This window comes from Marmota flaviventris, chromosome 11, assembly GCF_047511675.1.
Source record: "Marmota flaviventris isolate mMarFla1 chromosome 11, mMarFla1.hap1, whole genome shotgun sequence".
Lineage (NCBI taxonomy): Eukaryota > Metazoa > Chordata > Mammalia > Rodentia > Sciuridae > Marmota > Marmota flaviventris.
The window spans coordinates 22,300,691-22,318,933 of NC_092508.1; the positions used below are offsets into that span (position 1 = coordinate 22,300,691).

At 35.5% G+C, this 18,243-nt stretch overlaps 1 protein-coding gene across 1 annotated transcript in view; it reads right to left on the bottom strand.

Annotated features, from left to right (window-relative positions):
* The window catches only part of Spag16 (sperm associated antigen 16), a 957,641-nt gene that overhangs the window by 249,333 nt on the left and 690,065 nt on the right, over nt 1-18,243 (bottom strand). Inside the window, exon 14 of the mRNA XM_027941762.2 lies at nt 5,257-5,322. Within this exon, the coding sequence (XP_027797563.2) occupies nt 5,257-5,322 (66 nt within the window). The remainder of the gene's footprint in view (nt 1-5,256; nt 5,323-18,243) is intronic.

Sequence of the window (18,243 nt, forward strand, 5' to 3'; positions counted from 1 at the left end):
AATAATTCAAATATTATATAAAATAAAAGTGGCATTTTACATGTTCTTAAATTTTCTATTCTGTTCTTGTTTCTAATTTCTCTAGATGGATAGAACCTGCTTTAGTGTTTTTCACCACACATCTTAAAGTTTTGACTTATGCATCATCTAGGTGCAGTAATGAATAAGAACTGACATCAAATATCAATATTATTGGCTCAGCTAAATGGTAGCTGACATCAAGTTGGACTGCTGAAGAAGTAAACAAAATTGAAATTTCTGTAGTATATAAATACCGCCTGACATCATTTGTCCTTCAGAGGATCAATGACTGCATGACCTAAATATTGTTTTCATTTCGGTATATAAAATGGCTAGAAATTGAAACTAAGGACTTTCTGTTTGAGCTGAATCACAATATTTTTTTTTTAAAGTCTGAAATCAACAATTCAGCTTCTTGTATTAAAATGGAGTGACCATAACTTTTTAAGGTAGGTAATTACACATACTTCTTTATGAATGAGGTTTTAAAAGTTAATGTGAATTAATGTATTTATGTTCACAAACTAGCAAGTTTGGAAAGCAATTAACCTATCTCAGATAAAATTTGAAAGTGTAACTGCCTAATAATTGCATGTCATACCTTGATTTGAAAGGGACAAAATATTTCTACTGAATCATATCTATTCTTTAGTCAGAGTTAGATCAAGTTTAATACAGTTACAAAGTTCATTAGAAATAATTTTTAGAATTCTAGTTTTTTTAAGGTGCAAAATGTGTACTGCATCTTTATGTTTATCTTATTGATAAATATAAGCAATATGTTCAAATATTGGTAATACATTCTTTGTATGGCAGAGTTAGAATTTGAAAAGTTCTAGGGGGAAGAAACATTAGTGAAATGGGTAATTGTTCCATAGTTCAAAGGCATGAGACACTAGGATGTCATAGAAGATTTCTAAGGAATAGCTAATCTATCCTGGTAATTAAATGTGTATTAGCTCAGTATCTACAGAACTTGGAAGGCCAATGAAATTGAAATAAATAAGAGACCATGATATAATGCTGTAATAAAAGCCTCATGCTTGCATTGGTTCAGAACTCTGCATTCATTTATCTGTTCATTGCTTTATTAGAATATTATATGTGGAAAATAAACTCTGATAGATGCTGGAGATATTGAGTGAAACAAAATTGAAAATATCCTTTTCTCATTTATTTGCATCGAATTTTATTGTAGAGAAATTTCTGAAACACAGTAAACAGAAAGACCCAGGAGGTTTGCTAACTGTGACTCATTCTCCTGCTGCTGTATGGGAATGGTACAGGATGGTATTTACTAAACTGATACAGGGGGAGAGGGATCAGCTGGGATGGAAGAAAAGCAAGCTTTTTGTTTTGTTTTGTTGTGTTTTTTTTTTTTTTTTTAAATGAGAGGTCTCATAGATATTTACACTGAGATACAAAATAGCTAATAGTGAATCTAGGGGTCAGAGTGAGATTGACTTCAAAGTAGATCAGCTTTAGATGAAACTAAATGTCACAAGGTGAATGAGAGGAATTAAAAAAAGAATATGCTAGAGTACATGGTTCTCTGTAAGAATGGGATCCTAATTAGAATAAGTGATACTCTGTGTATTATAATGTGTCAAAATACATGTAAAAAGAACAAATAAAAAGAAGAGAAAGTCTTCTACAGTGTGATATTGACCTGCCATCCTACAGAAGATGCAGAACCTTGGACTGAGAAAGAAGGATTGAGGATATTTTACTTCTCAGGACTCAACAGAGAAGAATATTTTGATTGATGATGAAAAGTAAAGTTGGATGAAAATGGAACCAGCCACTGGATATAAGGATGTGGAAATCAAGAGTAGTATCTTGGACTGGACTTGATATTTACACTAGAATGTATAGAGAAAATGATATTAGCAAATGTTTGAAAAACACGGAGGAATAAGATAACGCATAAATAACTGCCACAGAAAACTCATAGAAATTATGGATTAAAAGAAAAAAAAAAAGAATGTAAAACCAGAAATCAAATAAGACATAATGAAATAGAGAGGAAAATTGAAGAATAATCCAAAAAATATAGGAAAATATAGTAATTTAAATATAACATATTCAACACCAACTTTAAAAGTTTGGCTCATCAAGATTTAATGAATCATAAAAGAGATCTGGAGAAATTAATCAGAATGCAACAAATAGAACTAAAGCATAAGAAGTATAGAAAAAGTATAGGGACACAGAGAATTGAATAAGTTTCAGTAAATACACAAAATAAGCTTTGAAAGGAGAGACCAAAAGAAATTCTAAGAAAACAATATTTAAAGAAACAATGTTTGAAAATTTTCCAGAATTGTAGGAAATCAAGGGTATTCATATTGAGAAAATGAGGACATCAGGTCCTGGAAAAGACCAAAAAGACACAACTCCACATGCTAATATATCACAGAAAAAATGGAATATAAGAAAGATGTCAAAGATACTACAGTGTATCAGAGAAAGATCAAACAGATCATTTACAAAGGATCAACTACATGATTGAGAGTAGAGTCTCATCTGCAACTAGAGTGCCAGAAGAACATGGAATATCAGAATGAAAAGAAAATAATGGCATTTTCAGGTATAAAAACACCAATAATGTTTACTAGCTACACACTCTCTCTGAAAGAACTGCCAGAGAATATTCTTTAGCAAGAAGAAAATTAAACCCTGAAGGAAGGAGGGGAAAATAGTCAATTTTAGGCAAAGAAATAATAAAGCATACTGGTATATCTAAAATATACCAACTGTTTACATGACTAAGTGCAAGGTGGTAATAAATGCCAAATAAAAATAATGTGGGAAATAGGAGGACGAAGTCCAAAAAGAACCTCTGGAAGGCCTGATGGAATCACCATCCCAGTCATAACAGGTCAACTTCCTGGAGAATGCGTTACAGGAGGCTCCTGTCTCTTTCCTGCCATGTATACAGGACATATACACATCTGTGTATTTTTTTTTATCCTTTCCATATATTAAATTATCTCCATTAATACTTTCCCAGTAATCACTGTTAACATCCCTTTTGACTTGGGGTTTTGTTTTATAAGAAGGATTTAATAAAGGAAAAAACTTTCAGAGTTTCTCAAAATATTCCATTACAGATTACTGTAAAAATAGTTCAAAATAAATATCTACTTTCAATAGTGAAGTCAGTCAGAAATGAAAACCTCAAAGGTCTAATATTATAAATCAAATAAAATTCCCAGATTTACAGGGACATACATAAATATTGCATGTTGTATATTTGGTTTTTGTGACTCTTGATTGCTAGATGGATAACACTGAATTCTGTATTTGTGATTCATGCTTGCAAATCTAAATTGTAGAATTTTCTTAAAATTGTGACCACATAAATAGCTAATTGCAATTTTAGCTAGTCATATAACATAAATGCCTCTCTCTAGAGGTATCAAACAATTAGCAAGTCTAATAGTGACTAATCAAAATCTCTCTCTGTGCACCATATAAGACATTTGTTACTGCTACTTTGATATGATATTTGAATGTGAACTATGTCACAGTGCCATGTTTTCCAGAGACCTAAAGTCTCTGTGCTCTGCAGTCACTGTGCTTCCCAGGTATGTGACATAAGATAAATTTGAATTTTATTGTAGAGAAATTTCTGAAAAAAACAATACAAGTGACCAAAACTTTCACTTAGGAATGTCAATCACCATAACAAAACACAGTTTTCTTAATAGTTAATAAATACACACAGCAAAAAAGAGATGCACTAACAGAAACTTTTAATAAGGCTTTCAGATGTTGAAACAGTGTTGTTAAAGTCCTTTTGGCTTGAACAAAGTGTGAAAACCAAAACAGGTTAGTCATTTTGATATTTAATACCTGGACCTCATATCATCATCTCACCTTTTGAAATATGTCTAATTAATGTGTGTCTCCCTTGATTGCCAAATCTAATTTGGCTATTTCCATATTTATTCATTCACTATTTAGAAAGTCGAATGGTGTGTCTTTTTCACCTATAGTATTGCCTATCAAAATAAGATTCCTGATTTACAAAAATGTTAGTTTAATTCATTTCAGCTTCCATTTAATTTTCCTCTAGCATGAGGAGCTATAAACATTTAATAGAGTTTTAACGTAAATATCCATATCATATGGGTCCCTGGTGTTTAAATGTGTCTTTATTCTGCTAGAAATAAAATTTTACTTGGTATCTAGAACCAGTTCATCCTATAATATTTTGGGACTAATTGGCTCACTACAGTCAATTAAATGGAATATTTCTTACAAAGACAAATCTATTAAAGTATAATTATGGTTGAGCCCATTGTTAAAATTCTTGGGACTGACAGCGACAGGACACCAGAAAAATTTCAGCTGGAGCAATCAACATTTCTTCCTCAGTCAACATATAATTTTTAGTGAGCATATTTCTTCTTTCTAGAAGAAGAAGAATAGCATGATAGTAACAGAATTTTGACTATACTGTCATTTTGAAGTTAGATGTTAGTAATCTATCAGATTTCTTTTTTAGCTAATTGGAAAAGAAAAGGAATAGGGAATCAGGGTTCTCATTCTACTGGGAACTTAGAGACAAATTAAGATGTTAGATATAATTAAATCAGAACTTTCAGGGACAGGAGAGGCCATCTATCTAGTCAAATTGCTTTCATCTGAGAAGGTACAAGCTTAAATCATTCTTTCATGATTATTATCTGAACCCTTTTACAGATGTCCTCAATTAGCTTAGCAACTCAAAGCAATGTTTCACAGTTTTCACAGTTGGTGAAATCATCCTTATATCTGAATACCTCAAGCTGTAGATAAAATACTTTTGTTATCAATTTATATGTTGCAAAGTGAATAAAACTCCCCTTTTCTTTAATTGTTCTTTATTCTTCAGGTTTCCTTCCAAGCTCCTCAGTTATTTTATGATTCTTCATTAAAATTTAATTCAGCCTCTCTTCCATTTGCTTTTCTTGATGCTCACACTGGACAAAGGGCTCTTAAAATGTGTTTTTAAGTGAAACTGAATATGACAGAACTCCTTTCACTGAGAACTTATGTGTGTGAATGTGTAAGTTTCAAAGCTCAGCAATCCTTTACCAAACACACATTTTAATGATATTTACAATTAATTTCTAGATTTGTTCTCCACCCCAATGTTAAATTACCATCTACCTTGGGAAATTATTTCAAAAGAATGAATTCACACATATGAAGAACTACAAGAATATATTAGAGAACTGAACTCACAGTAGGAGTGAAGGTGGCATCATTGATGGAATGCATGTGGCCATAAAGTGAATGTTCACATCTACCCTAGAAAGACAAAGAAGGAATCAAGTCAAATAAATTCCATTTGATATGTGAAAATGAATTGAATAATAATTGTATTCAAGCTTTAAAGTTTTTTTGTCCTATAATAAAATTAATACATCCTCAAGATAGAAAATATTAGCTTTTGCCCTCTAGTACCACTCACAATCGGAGAGGGCTGATGAGCTGTCAGAGTACTGGTATCTACTCTGAAATTCCATTCCTGCTTTTATACCATGAGTGGGTTGTAAATCTTTCATATGGCTCCATTGGGCAGCTCATTTCCAGAACACCATTTCTACTATTGCTGGGGTGGGGGCTGGGTTTCTTCCCCCTTTTAAAATTATAAGACCACAGTTTAATTCCAGAATTTTTAAAGTTCAGCATTAATATCATTCCATGTACAAAATTGTTATAAAACACACATGTTGACATTTTTAAATACACAATAAGCATTTGTTTTGTGAAAACTATACTTTGTATCAGTTTATCTCCCCTACCTCCCCACCTCAACTTAAATTTAACTACAAAACCTTCAAAATTCAGCTTAAATGTTTCCAGGAACCACGGACCCATAACATGTTAGATTGGAGCTTTACACATGGGGCCTTCATTTTGACACAAATGTTCCAAGGGTATTCTTGACTGTATTAGGCAAATAACCCAAATACTTTAACAGAACCAGGGTAAATTATGTCTGGACTATTGTTCAGATAGTCTTGAAATTTGAAATCAACAATGATTTTTGAGCAATTAATATGTTAGGCACAACTCTAGGTAATCAGCTGTGTCAACAAATGAAACAGAACTTTATCTTCTTGGACCTTCTCTTACTGGGGAGAGATAGACACTTTGCTAAAAAGTCATAAAGAGTGTTAGGGGATGAAAAATGTGTAAAGAAAAAAAATGTCCGACAGAGATATCATTATTTTGAGGATTGGGTATATTAGATCTCAGAAAATAATACCCCAAAGTGTGATACTTTAACATACAGAGCTGAAGAAACAGTTTCAGGATCAAGGATCTCTGGTCTTCCCCCGTTCCTCCCCCAAACACAAGGAGGGGCTCTCTCTGAAGCTTTCTTACCTGACTAAAGGAAGCTCTTTCAAAAGTAATATAGTTATTTTGGACTTACTTCCTAATGTCTTATTATCCAGGGAAGGGAGACTGAGCATTGTTACCACAAGGAGCCTGTCACAAGCTATTGTCCACTGTTCAGCTTCCAAGAGAACCATTTACAGTCTGGTGTCTATCCTTTGGACCCAGTTGATTCCTCTAAAAGTCATTTACTTCTCCTCTGAAATTGCCTGAAGCTTCCCACTTCCTATTTCCTCATGAAAAGGGTATTTAAGCCTCAACCATTTGTCCCTTCTTTGGGCTTCATGTTGGAAGGGCTCCCATGCTGAGGCAGGTGAATAACTTTGTGTGTAAGTTAATAATTTGTGTGAAATTTCCCTCAGCCCCTTTGGCAGCCATAGGCAAATCACACTATCAAGCAGAGTGGTTTAGTTTGAACCGGCTCAAAAGGCAAGGTCTGAACAAAGACTGAAGGTAGTACAGGAGTTAGCCAAGCAGATATCTGGAGGAAAAGGGTTCTAGGAAGAAAGAAGAGCTGGAGCCAAAGTTCTTCAGGGTAGAGTTTGCCAGAAGCTTCTGGAACATCATGGAAGTCACTGGAGAGAAGTCAATCAGGAAGAGAGTAGATTTACTCAAAAGAGTAAATTGACATTCTCTGTCTTATATTTACTAAGGCTAGAAAAGAACTCACAGGAAAAAAAAAAAACCCTACAAAATAAGATACTGAAGATAGATTATCATGATGTTCCCTTGTTGTGACCAGTCACTCATTTCTAAACTAAGTAAAATCGGAAAGCCTGCATAATTAAGTTCTACTTAGTCTGCACTTTCCCCATTATTTTCAGCAAGTACAATTTCAAATAGCTATTTTATAGAATCAGTGCATGCTATTAATCTCTATTCATAGAATAGAGAACTTTCCCCACATAAATTTCACCAAAAATATGTAGAAACACTTTGGCATTCCCTCAGGATCTTCTCTTTTCCCCGTTGTTATTCTACTTCCATATCTTGATACCATTAAAACTTTAAAGCAATTATACTGAGAACTTCAAATCATCTAAATTCCCAAAGTAGAAATAAATTACTCATAAAGCCAAATAGGCAAAATGTAAGATGTTATAATTTTTTTTATCTTAAGCACTTTTAAGTTTGATTTTCTTTAAGACCTAATACATAGTGATATAATATTATACTTGTAGAATGAATATTTTTACAAAGTTTTAAATTGACAAATATGTCTTAAAATATATTTGTACTAATAAAAGTTTTGTATTTGGCCCTTTTCTAACTTGAGAATCTCTTAAACTATTTGATTAATTGGTAAGGAAAATGTAGCTTCCTGATTCAAATCCTGAATGCCAAGTTTTAATTCAAAGGAGGTCTCTAAGGCACTCTTGAAAAGTCCTGGAAATATGGGTTTATAATGGAAATGCTGACGGACCATATTTGTGCTGCTATAACAAAACCTGACTCGAAGATAAATGTTTCATGAATTAAGAAAAGTTAAAAAAGCTTTTCTTTCCAGCTTTGTTCCCAAGATAAAAGTGAATCTACTCTTTTTGAGGTAGAGGGAATATGTGGGTTACTAATATTCTAGTCTGCAAACAGCCTTAATCAAAAGCAATACCCAAACCAGGACATTAAGTTTTGGAATACCTTCTCTGATGAATTCTTGTCAGAATTGTTTTCTTTCAAAGGAATAGAAAAAAGGAAAAGGAGGAAAGAATTAAAAAAAAATTATCATGTGACCAAGAAACACTGCTTTAATATTTGATTCTCTCAAAGAAACTATGCCCAATAATGGTTTGTTATCACTGGCCCCGGGGGTGGAAAGGCCTGGCTCTTGGTTTCTGGGTCTGCCACCTAATGGCCTTGTGACCTTAAACAAATTGCTTCACTTCACTGTGCTTCAGTTGCCAGCTGTGTACAATGACGTAATGGTATTTAAGCTTCAGCTTTGTTGGGTTAATTAATTGAGCTAACAATGCATTTGAAATGCTGGTATTCTGGCTAGCAAAAAGTAAGGGCATAACAAATAATAGCTCCTAATGCCACAGACATAAAGGCTGAGACTTCCAGATTAACATCTTCCCCCTGATCTCTCCACTGAGCTCTGCAACTGAGTATCTTCGCCTTCTTTAAAGAGGTCTGGAGGCATCTGTGTGGTTTGTTCTGGACCCTCGGGATTGCTCTACAGGCCCCTGCCCAGTGGCATGACCTGCTCTCTGCGGACTCCATCACCTGGGCTCCCAGACTCTCTGGCTTCTGCTTGGATTTGGCAGGAAGAGACCTGCAGGATTCAGCAGAGCAGCTGGGTAGAGAAAATGGGCAAATCACCTCCTTCTGCTCTGTTCCTATTCAGCTTTGATTTTGTTAAAGGTCCCATCCTTTAGCAAATCCCACAACTCCTGCTGTGTAGGGCCTCTCCCATGCCTGCAATGCCCCCTAAGGCCAGTAATGTCCCCCTTGCCCTGCCTTTTCAGACCCAGTCAGTTATGGCTTCCCATTTTTCTACCCATGTGGGTCCCTGTGTTGGTTCCTTAGCCCTGCCCACTTATCAGGACACCTTGTGCATTTTACTCCCTGTGTCATTTGTTTCCTGCTGGTGACCTCTCTGATAGAGCATGTCAGACACACCAGCAAAAGGAGACTTTGGGATTACTATTCCCCACTGTATATCTTGACCCTCATCAAAGCTTTCTGTTATAAAACATACACATGACATCACCAGTTGCTCACACAAACAAGACACAAGGCAATCAAACTCGGTGATCAGAATGCATCTCATTCTTCCCCAACGTCCCCCAACCCTCATCCAGCACATTCAGCCCTACTATGTCCACAGCTGTCACTCTTCATTACTTTACCATGGGCAGAACATCATCTCATGGAAGCTGACGACAGCAGTCACCTGCACATTGGCCTCTTTTCTCCCACTCTTACATGACTGGTTGTCCATTCTGTTTGCCACAACCAGGGAATCAATAAAGCCTGTATCAGAGCATATTATGCTCCAGCATAGTGTGAGTACATTACCATTGTACTCAGAATCAATCCCAAGCTCTTTACTGAGATCCAAACACTCTATATGTGTCTACCTGTCTGACCTCTTTCTTTACCACTCTTCCTTCTCGTTTGCTGTGCTCATTGAATATTTATTTTCATTTCTTCATTGTCAGAACTTTCAGAGTAAAGAGCAAAGGAATCTGGGTTAAAAGATGATTGAAAAACAACCATAAGATAAAGACATCCAGCAAGATTTCAGAACTACTCTCCCTGAGGCATTTGTTGACTGTTCTGTGGAATCAAACCTAGATCCTTCTCCTCCTTTCTAGGAGGTTTTTTTTTTTTTTTTTTTTTTGTATTTCAGAGTAAAGTTTTCTTTAGTGTGCCTTTTCTGTCTATCCTCTACCTCTGTCTATCCACTCATCCTTTCCTGGAATTTCATAGTTTAGGGACTCCTTTCCATGGTACATAAACCCATGTACACACAAGGTACACCTGGTCTTCAATGCTTCCCCCAGGGGAAATTGGGTCATGGAAAATAACAAGCTGCTCTGTGAGTAAATAAATGGTTTGAGCTCAGATTCAGAAACCTCCTGTTTCCATCAGGATAATGAATAAATAAACAGAGATATAAAACATAAAGCTGTCACACTGGCCTTCCCAATTATCTAACAGGCCTAGCCTGCTGCTGCCTTAACTTTTTTGTTTTCTCTATCTAGGATGTTCTCATACAGGTATACACACGTCCTTGTCCTCATTCTGCTTTCAATGCAAACACAACTTTCTCGGTGGCATCTGAGATCTAATATTCCTGACCACTCTGCTCCCTGTCATTTTAGTAGCAGAAAACATTTTATGACCCCCCCCCCCCCCGCTTTTTTTTCCTCTTGGGGACAAGAGCTAGTCTTGAGTTCAGAGGTTTTCATGTGTTCCCTGCCCAGCGAAATGCAGGCCATTCTGAAAAAAGACCCCTATAAGCCTGGCCTTCAGACTGTTCCACACAATCCTCCAGGCTCTTTATTTCCCCCACTTTATCAGCTCTAAGTATAAGGGCCCTAGATGGTGGAGAAGCAACAAGTGGAAGGAGCCTGTATTTCTACACCACCACAAGGAGAAAAATCAGCAATTAGGACATTCCAACTGGATGGTCTTTAATGAGAACTGATCCTGATCACTGAACCTGAAACTTCAGGGTTCAACTATTTCCACAGCTGTCAAAACCCAACAAATATGTTCCCTTGTTTTGTTTCCTTTGTAACACTCATCTTTAGCTAAAATAACTTAATGAACTTCTTTATTGATTATTAGTCTTCTGCCACTAAACTTAGAATAGAAACTAGTTTTTACTACCATATGATCCCCAAGACTCAAGACAGTTCTGCTAGGATTTGATAAACAGTTGTTGAGTGAAAGAGTGAACAGTATACTTGGAGATCACAGATGAAAACTGGAAAAACCTCCTTGTGGGTTATACCCATGGTTTTCAAGTGGCTTCTTTCAGGCTGATCAGTCATGGCATGCCACGTGTGCACTGTCTGCTTCTCCCAAAACTTTGCTGCACATTGGACCATCGGCTTTGCCACTGTCTCTTAACACTTGGAACAACTGTAGGAAAACAATGACTGCAGGTGGAGAAGGGTACTTTCCATTTATTGAGTGCTCATTATGTACTTAAAGTATTCTAATGGCGCTTTACCACCATCCTCACATTTCATCCTCAAAACAACTTGACGTGATAGACACTATTATATTTACCATTCTAGAGATGAGTAAACAGACACACTTAACCCATGCTCACATAGATAAAAAAAGTTACAGAGGCAGTAGCAACCCCTTTTTTTCTAATTCCAAAGTCATCTAACCCTTTATGTACAAGAAAAAGTGTGTGAGGCTATTTGTCACATTTTTCCACTGTTCTTCCTTTCTGGTTAGAGATGTACATTCTGGTCCCACATTTGGTCATGTGAGGCCACATAATGAGCTCTGGTCTAAGAGCTGAGAGAGAAAATGCCATAAAATACCCTTGTGATCTTGTCCCAACCCCTGTGATAATGTGTTTGACTACTTATAATTTTATTATAGGCCTCTGGCCTTTGGTTGAGGTGCAGTACCCTCCAGTAGTCTCTTCCCTATTTCAGAAAGCAACATCAGTTAAGGCAGTGGCTGCTAGGTCATCCCAGATCCCTGCATGAGTAAGAGAAGTAGAGATACTCACCCCATTCCAACCTATGGAGGATGCAAAAGAGGAATAAGATAAAGATGTTGCCAGATTTGGAGGTTATTTGTTACCATATACAAAAAGTTGGGTGGCCTAACCCAACTAACATAAACCCTATGTATGAAGACTGAGTTTGTTTTTACAGAATATTAAAAGCTTAGCTACTATTAATAGTGCCATGGGAAAATGTAGAAAAATATTAAAATAACATTAAAAGCCTAATAATGAAGATGAAAAAAATAAAAACTTAAAAATTAGGCCTATAATAAAATTATAAGTAGTCAAACACATTATCACTAAAGTTATTAAAGAGCTAATGCTTGTACATTTTATTTCTCATTATAATGACACTTATGTAGCCAATATATTCAATACCATTTTGAACATTTAAAACTTAAAAATATAAAAGTAAGTCCATTCAACTCAGTTTCCTTCATCCCATGTGTATAATTTTTAAATGTCCTTTTTATGTATTAAAGCTATTTTTTTTAGTGGCATATATTTATATATAGTAAAATGCAAAAATTTTAGGGGCTTGGCTCAATGAGTTTGTATATTGTAAAATTAGGATATACTCCAGAAATTCTCTCCTTCCTGTCTCAGGAAAAACATGCATTTTTAAGTTATCTATATTTTTGTAGAAAAAGAAATATAGGCATATGGCCATAAAATGAGAATAATGGGAGACTACCCAATAAAGAGTTAGTCTCCTGTCTCAGATGTGAACTCTATGAAGCATGAATGGTGTACATTTCATAGCCTAATCTATGTCTACATAACCGCATTCCTCACTGTCTCAGGGGTCTATTTCAGTAATCATATAAAATAAATCATATCATCTGTGCATTTTATTACAAGGGGTAGTATACCGTGGTGGTGAAGAACACAGTACTGGAGTAAACTTCAGAGCTTAGAACTTGGGTCATTGGGAAGTTATTGATAACATCTCTTACTTGTATAAGCCCTATGCTAAATACTTAATCCATGGTAACTCTTCATCTCTGTCATGTGAGATTGGTGATATTTTAAACCTCTACTTACAGTTGGAGAAATTTGTATGAAGTTATTAGCATAATGCATATGCAAGTAAGAGGTATTGACATTTTTAGATTAATTTGTAGTTTTCTTTTCTATTCCTTATTCTCCTTATTCATTTTTGTTGGCCACTGAGAATAAAAATGTCACCACTCTCCCAGGAGAAGATTCATTGGTCTATATCCATGGTAACAAACACAGGACTAGTTTTAAATTCATCTAATCAATTAGTAACAGCTTTGTAGCCCTGCTTACAACTAAGGAATCAGAACTGGTTTTAAAGCTATCTAATTAATCAATGACAACTAACTTCAGTGAACACTTCTCTAAATGCCAAACAGCAACAGACTCATGATTTGAAAGTCAGCCAATTGGCCAGAGATTCACTACAGTGAACCTGTTTCTAAGGCTGCTGTCATCCTCCTTCTGTCTTTGTAAACCACAAAAAACATTGAAAAACACCATCCACTCTTCAAAGACAGCAACATACTCCCACCTCTATGAACCAGCATAATCCAGAGTAAATTCTTCACACAAACTACATATGAGATCAGCAAATGAATTTGCTCAATGAATATATCTTGGACCAGTTATAAACTGTTCCACCTGTAACTATACTATATATTCAGATTTTTGGATTTAGATATTGAATATTGTTTTCATCCTTTGATACAAATAAGGGTGTATTAGTTTGCCTGGGCTGAGTTTCACATACTGAGTGGCTTAAACAACAGGAACATATTTCCTCACAGAAAAATATCTTCTAGTTTCTGGAAGACAGAAATCCAAGATCACAGTGCCAGCAAAGTTGGTTTCATTAATTCCTGAGGCCTTTCATCCGGGCTCACAGATGGTTGTGGTCTCCTCTTATCTTTACATGGTCTTTCCTCTGTATGTAAATGTCCTAATCTCTTTCTCTAAGGACATCAGTCACATTGCACAGGGCCCACTCCAATGACATCATATAACCTTAATTACCTGTTCAATTACCCTATCTTCAAATATAAACTCCTTCTTCAGCACTGAGAATTAAATATCAACATATAGACTTGGAAGGACACAATTCAACCTATCACAAAGAACTAGGGATATCTTTGTTCTGCATTAGCTGGTTGCTAATATTAAATAGACATTATAGTTATCATATGTAGGAGGTATAAATTACATATATTACATAAATATCCTTTGGGATTATATGAAAGAAGTCTCAAAATGAAAAATTATGTATTTGTTGCCATATTTGAGTATATATGTACACTAACTTGAATACTGTATAAGCACAAATCTAATGGTTAAAAACTCTTTGTGAATAAGATAGGATAGATAATGGGCCTCTGTTAAAGTTATTTTTTTCCAAATGTAAAAGCCATTCCATGAAAATAATCAAGAAACATTCCAAATATTCCAGCCAAGCCTTTGTCCCAGAGTGGCAGGAAAATGGAAGCAGGGGCAAACATGGATAGAGGTTACAGGAAAGTTTAAACTCAATGGCTTAGATGTCATAGGCCAAACTAATAATAGCCTTGATACTTTTCCAATACCTGTTTAGCTTAGGTTTTGACCAACAGCATTGGCACTTTTCCAAAACTAGAATTAGTATAGATATTGATCAATGCCCCTCCCCAGTGGCTATGTAAACCCCTAGACTAATACACTTAAGTAGCCACCCCAATTGGGTCCCCTATTGCATTGTGGGAGCTCTATCTCTTTTCTTCTCACTTAAATAAACACTACTTTCACTCTTGCTTTCCATTATTGTCCCTGGATTTCATTCTTCAAATTTCTAAGACAAGGAACTGGAAAGAAATTGGTGGTGAGCTGCTGGGGCCTGCTACAATACTGGCAGGCATAGACTGCCATTAAAAATTGCAATAGGCCACTGGATAGTAGTGGAGAAGAATCTGGCTTTGTCAGCTGTGACCCTCAGAGCCAACAGGCATCCCCTGCTGTCATCAGCTGCTAACACCAAAACAGGTTTTCTCAACTGTAGAGACCTGTAGCTTAGGTAGAGCCCACCCATCAACAGAAACGGAGAATTGAGTTTCCTCTCAAACTCCAGTTTCATTTGGGTGTGAATTTGAGCTTCATTGCTTACTGTGTCCTTGGAATGATCTGACCCTGAGTTTGTTTTGTTTTGTTTTGTTTTGTTTTGTTTTTTTCATTTGTAAAATAGGAATAATAATAGGTTCTATATAATAATGCTATTTTTTTGAAGATTTCACAAATTGATGCATGAAAAGTGCTTAGATTGTTTCCTACTAGTACACAGCAAATAGTCAATCAGTATTAATTATTGTATAGTCATAATATGCAGCTTGCAAGGTCTATGGATCACTTCATAATCCCAACCACAGTGAATTTGCTCAATGAATATATCTTGGACCAGTTATAAACTAATGAACTGGCTCATAAGAGGTGGCCAATAAATATTTTTAAACACACACATATACACACACTGATCCTAGGAAAGGTATTAAGTAAATTTGTTCTTCACCATTTTTCTTTTTGCTACCTCATGGCCCCTGACTTTTCAAGGTAATTCGGGCAAACAGGTTAATCTATCAGGTCTTTTGGTTTTATGAAAGACTTTTCATGCAGAACTCTAGGAAATTGAGCCTTGATATTAGAATTTCACACCCATTAGACAGCTCCACAAAATAAGGTATTGTGAACTGATTTTTGCCTGTCCACAGCACCTCCTGCTCTTCTTTCTCCCAAACACACCTGCCCGCCCCACACATCACAATATGGAGGCACCTCTCCTTATGACCATTCCTGTGTACACTTTTAGAACAAAATAGAACTTTTTAAAGAAAACTAAATAAAGCATAATGAAGTTAAAAGATATTGTACAATTGTGCCCTGTGTATTTTGATATCAATTTCTATGACCAGTAAAGAATGCTATTGAATAAAAAAAGGAAATGATGTTCTTTCCAACTATAAAAAGAACTGTAGCCAGCTCATAACCAGGTGGCTGTAGCTTGTTTCTACTACAGCTACTACTTTAGTTACAAAGTTAAAAATTAATGTCAAAATAATTCTATGAGGACTCTTTAATTGAATAAGCTTAAATATTTTAGTGTACTAAAGTAACATATAACATTCATATTTCTGCCAATTTCTTAAAATATTTTTGTGAGACCAAAGAATTTTAAACTCATGGGTTTATAAAATATTGAAGAAAAAACATATTCCATTGTTATTAGTGAAATAATCCCACTGGTATATAAATTAGAAACAGTAATCATTAACAAGGCTCCTGGTTTTTGTTATTTCATGTAAATAACTAACCATGTCTGTGAAAGATTGATTGCAGCTTTTAAAATGTTTGCTGAATCCATGTGTAATTAAGAGGAGTTAAATATGCAAATCAAGCCTAATTAGCTTCATTTATAAATGTTAGTTTGCCTTCCCTCTACAAAATTTCTCCTGTGGATCTTTTTTAGCACATAGGATTTTTGATTTCTTTGTTCTAGGTTGAATTGCCAAAGAAACAAGCTGTTTGCAGAAGAGGGAAATGCTTTCATGCAGGGTTCTTTATGTCATTTAGAAATGAGGTTTTAAAAAAATTCTCTCAGTAGCATGAAAACTGACTAAAATGCTATTTACGTGTGTGTATGTGTATTACATATATATTTTTTTCCACCTTACCTTAAACTATATTTAATTAATTCCATTTCATCAAAGTAGCAAACCCTCTGGGAATTTCTTTTGATGAAAATGAGCCTTTTGTTGCAATATATCCAACACAGTGATTGAGCAGAATAGTATACACCGGCAGCATCTAATGAACCAAGGTTGTCTGTGGAAGTGCCTTTTGCTTGACAAAATATCTACATTTTCTTGCATTAACAAAACAAACCTCCAGATATAAAACCACCAGCCTCATGAAATTCATGTGGAAAACATCGCATGTCAGGTCTCCACATGAAACACAGTTATCAGAAACAATGCAAAGGGAAGTGAGTGTAAGGGTCCAAGAGAACAAGAGTGAAAACAAATATTAAAGTTCAGAGTCAATGTCACTGACTCCTAATGAACAAAAAGGAGCAAAAAAAAAAAAAAAAAAAAAAAAAAAATCACCTCTCAGGGAAAATGTTCTGAATTTCCACACATTTCTCTTCTTTCATCTAATTAATTCTCCTCACCACTACAACCTACAATTCAAGTTCCCCAAATTCACAATTGTTTCACATTATTATTGATTTTTTGCTTTCTTAAGAGCTTATATTACTTTTTAAAAGATTGTTTTTCCCAGTGGAAAATAATTCCTCTTTCCACAGCTTCTGAGGGACTATCTCTATATACAGCATGTTATGGTTAAAAAATAAATAAAATCTAGCATCTTACATTTTTAACTGTAGAGACATTTGTTAACTATAAGTTCAATGTTGTATGACAGATCTCCAAACTTGTTTTTTTTTTTTTTAATCTTGTATAACTTTGCACACCTTGGGTAGCTAGAATTTTCGTGACAGTATTTACATATAAATTTTCTATAATACTCAGATTGATGTTTAAAAACATTGATTAAAATTGAATTAAAAAGATTTAAAGAAAGGAAAAATTCTCAAATATTGAATATTCCTTCCCTCAATAAATATTCATTTAAAACCCAATAAGTGCCAAACAACCTACTATAGCAATGGATGTTTACATTGGGAGTTTGAGCTGAGCCTGAGACAACAGAATCCTATTCTATAGTGGGAACCCACCATCATGTATGACAGTCATGTGTGATGAGCTTGAGGCTCCTTTATCCATGTGGAGGATATAAAAGGGTCAGTAGTTGAAGTGGAGAAACAGGGTTTCTGTTTACCAGCATCCTCTGCTGAATGCCTCTGAGGTAAGGAAGGAAAACAACATGTCAGAGAGAGGCACAATTACTGAGAGGTGAATTTGACATGTGAGACTCCCCAATGTGGGGCCTATGACAAGTGAATGCAGTGAGTGGTCAGCTTTAAACATGTGATTACTTCAGAAATGCTGAGCTAGACCTCTAATACACTAAGAATTTGCAAGTTCCATCTACCTCATCCTCCTTCCCACACCCCAGCAATCCTGATGATTCTGAACCATCATTAGGCAAAGTGGGGAGGTGAGGGAGTGCAGGAAGTCCTGAAACAATTCTCCTCTTGGCCCCCATGATTCATGTCCTCCTACATACAACCCCTCCCAAGTCCTATCAAGAGTTCTCATCCCATTACAGTGTCAGTTTAAGTTCAGAAACTTCTTATCTAAATCAGATCCAAGTGTTGGTGAGGCACCTGGGGTGTAATTTCTCAAACATAGCTCCTGAAGTTTAATTCCTGTCAATTTGTTGATCTGAGACAATGAAAGGCAAGTTATGCGCTAGCAAATACCCACTCTATGCTGAAAAGATAGGCACAGTACAACCACTATAATGTTCCTATTCAAAAAATGGAAAAGAAGGCATAGAGGATTCACCATTGCAAAACAATTCTGAAATTCACCTGCACAAATTTTGTAAGTTCTGATTAGATATCAAGACCTGGGAATAATCCATCATGACTCTTAGTTCTGCTCTGTAAATTATAGAAAAAGCATGCCATGGGAGCAGGT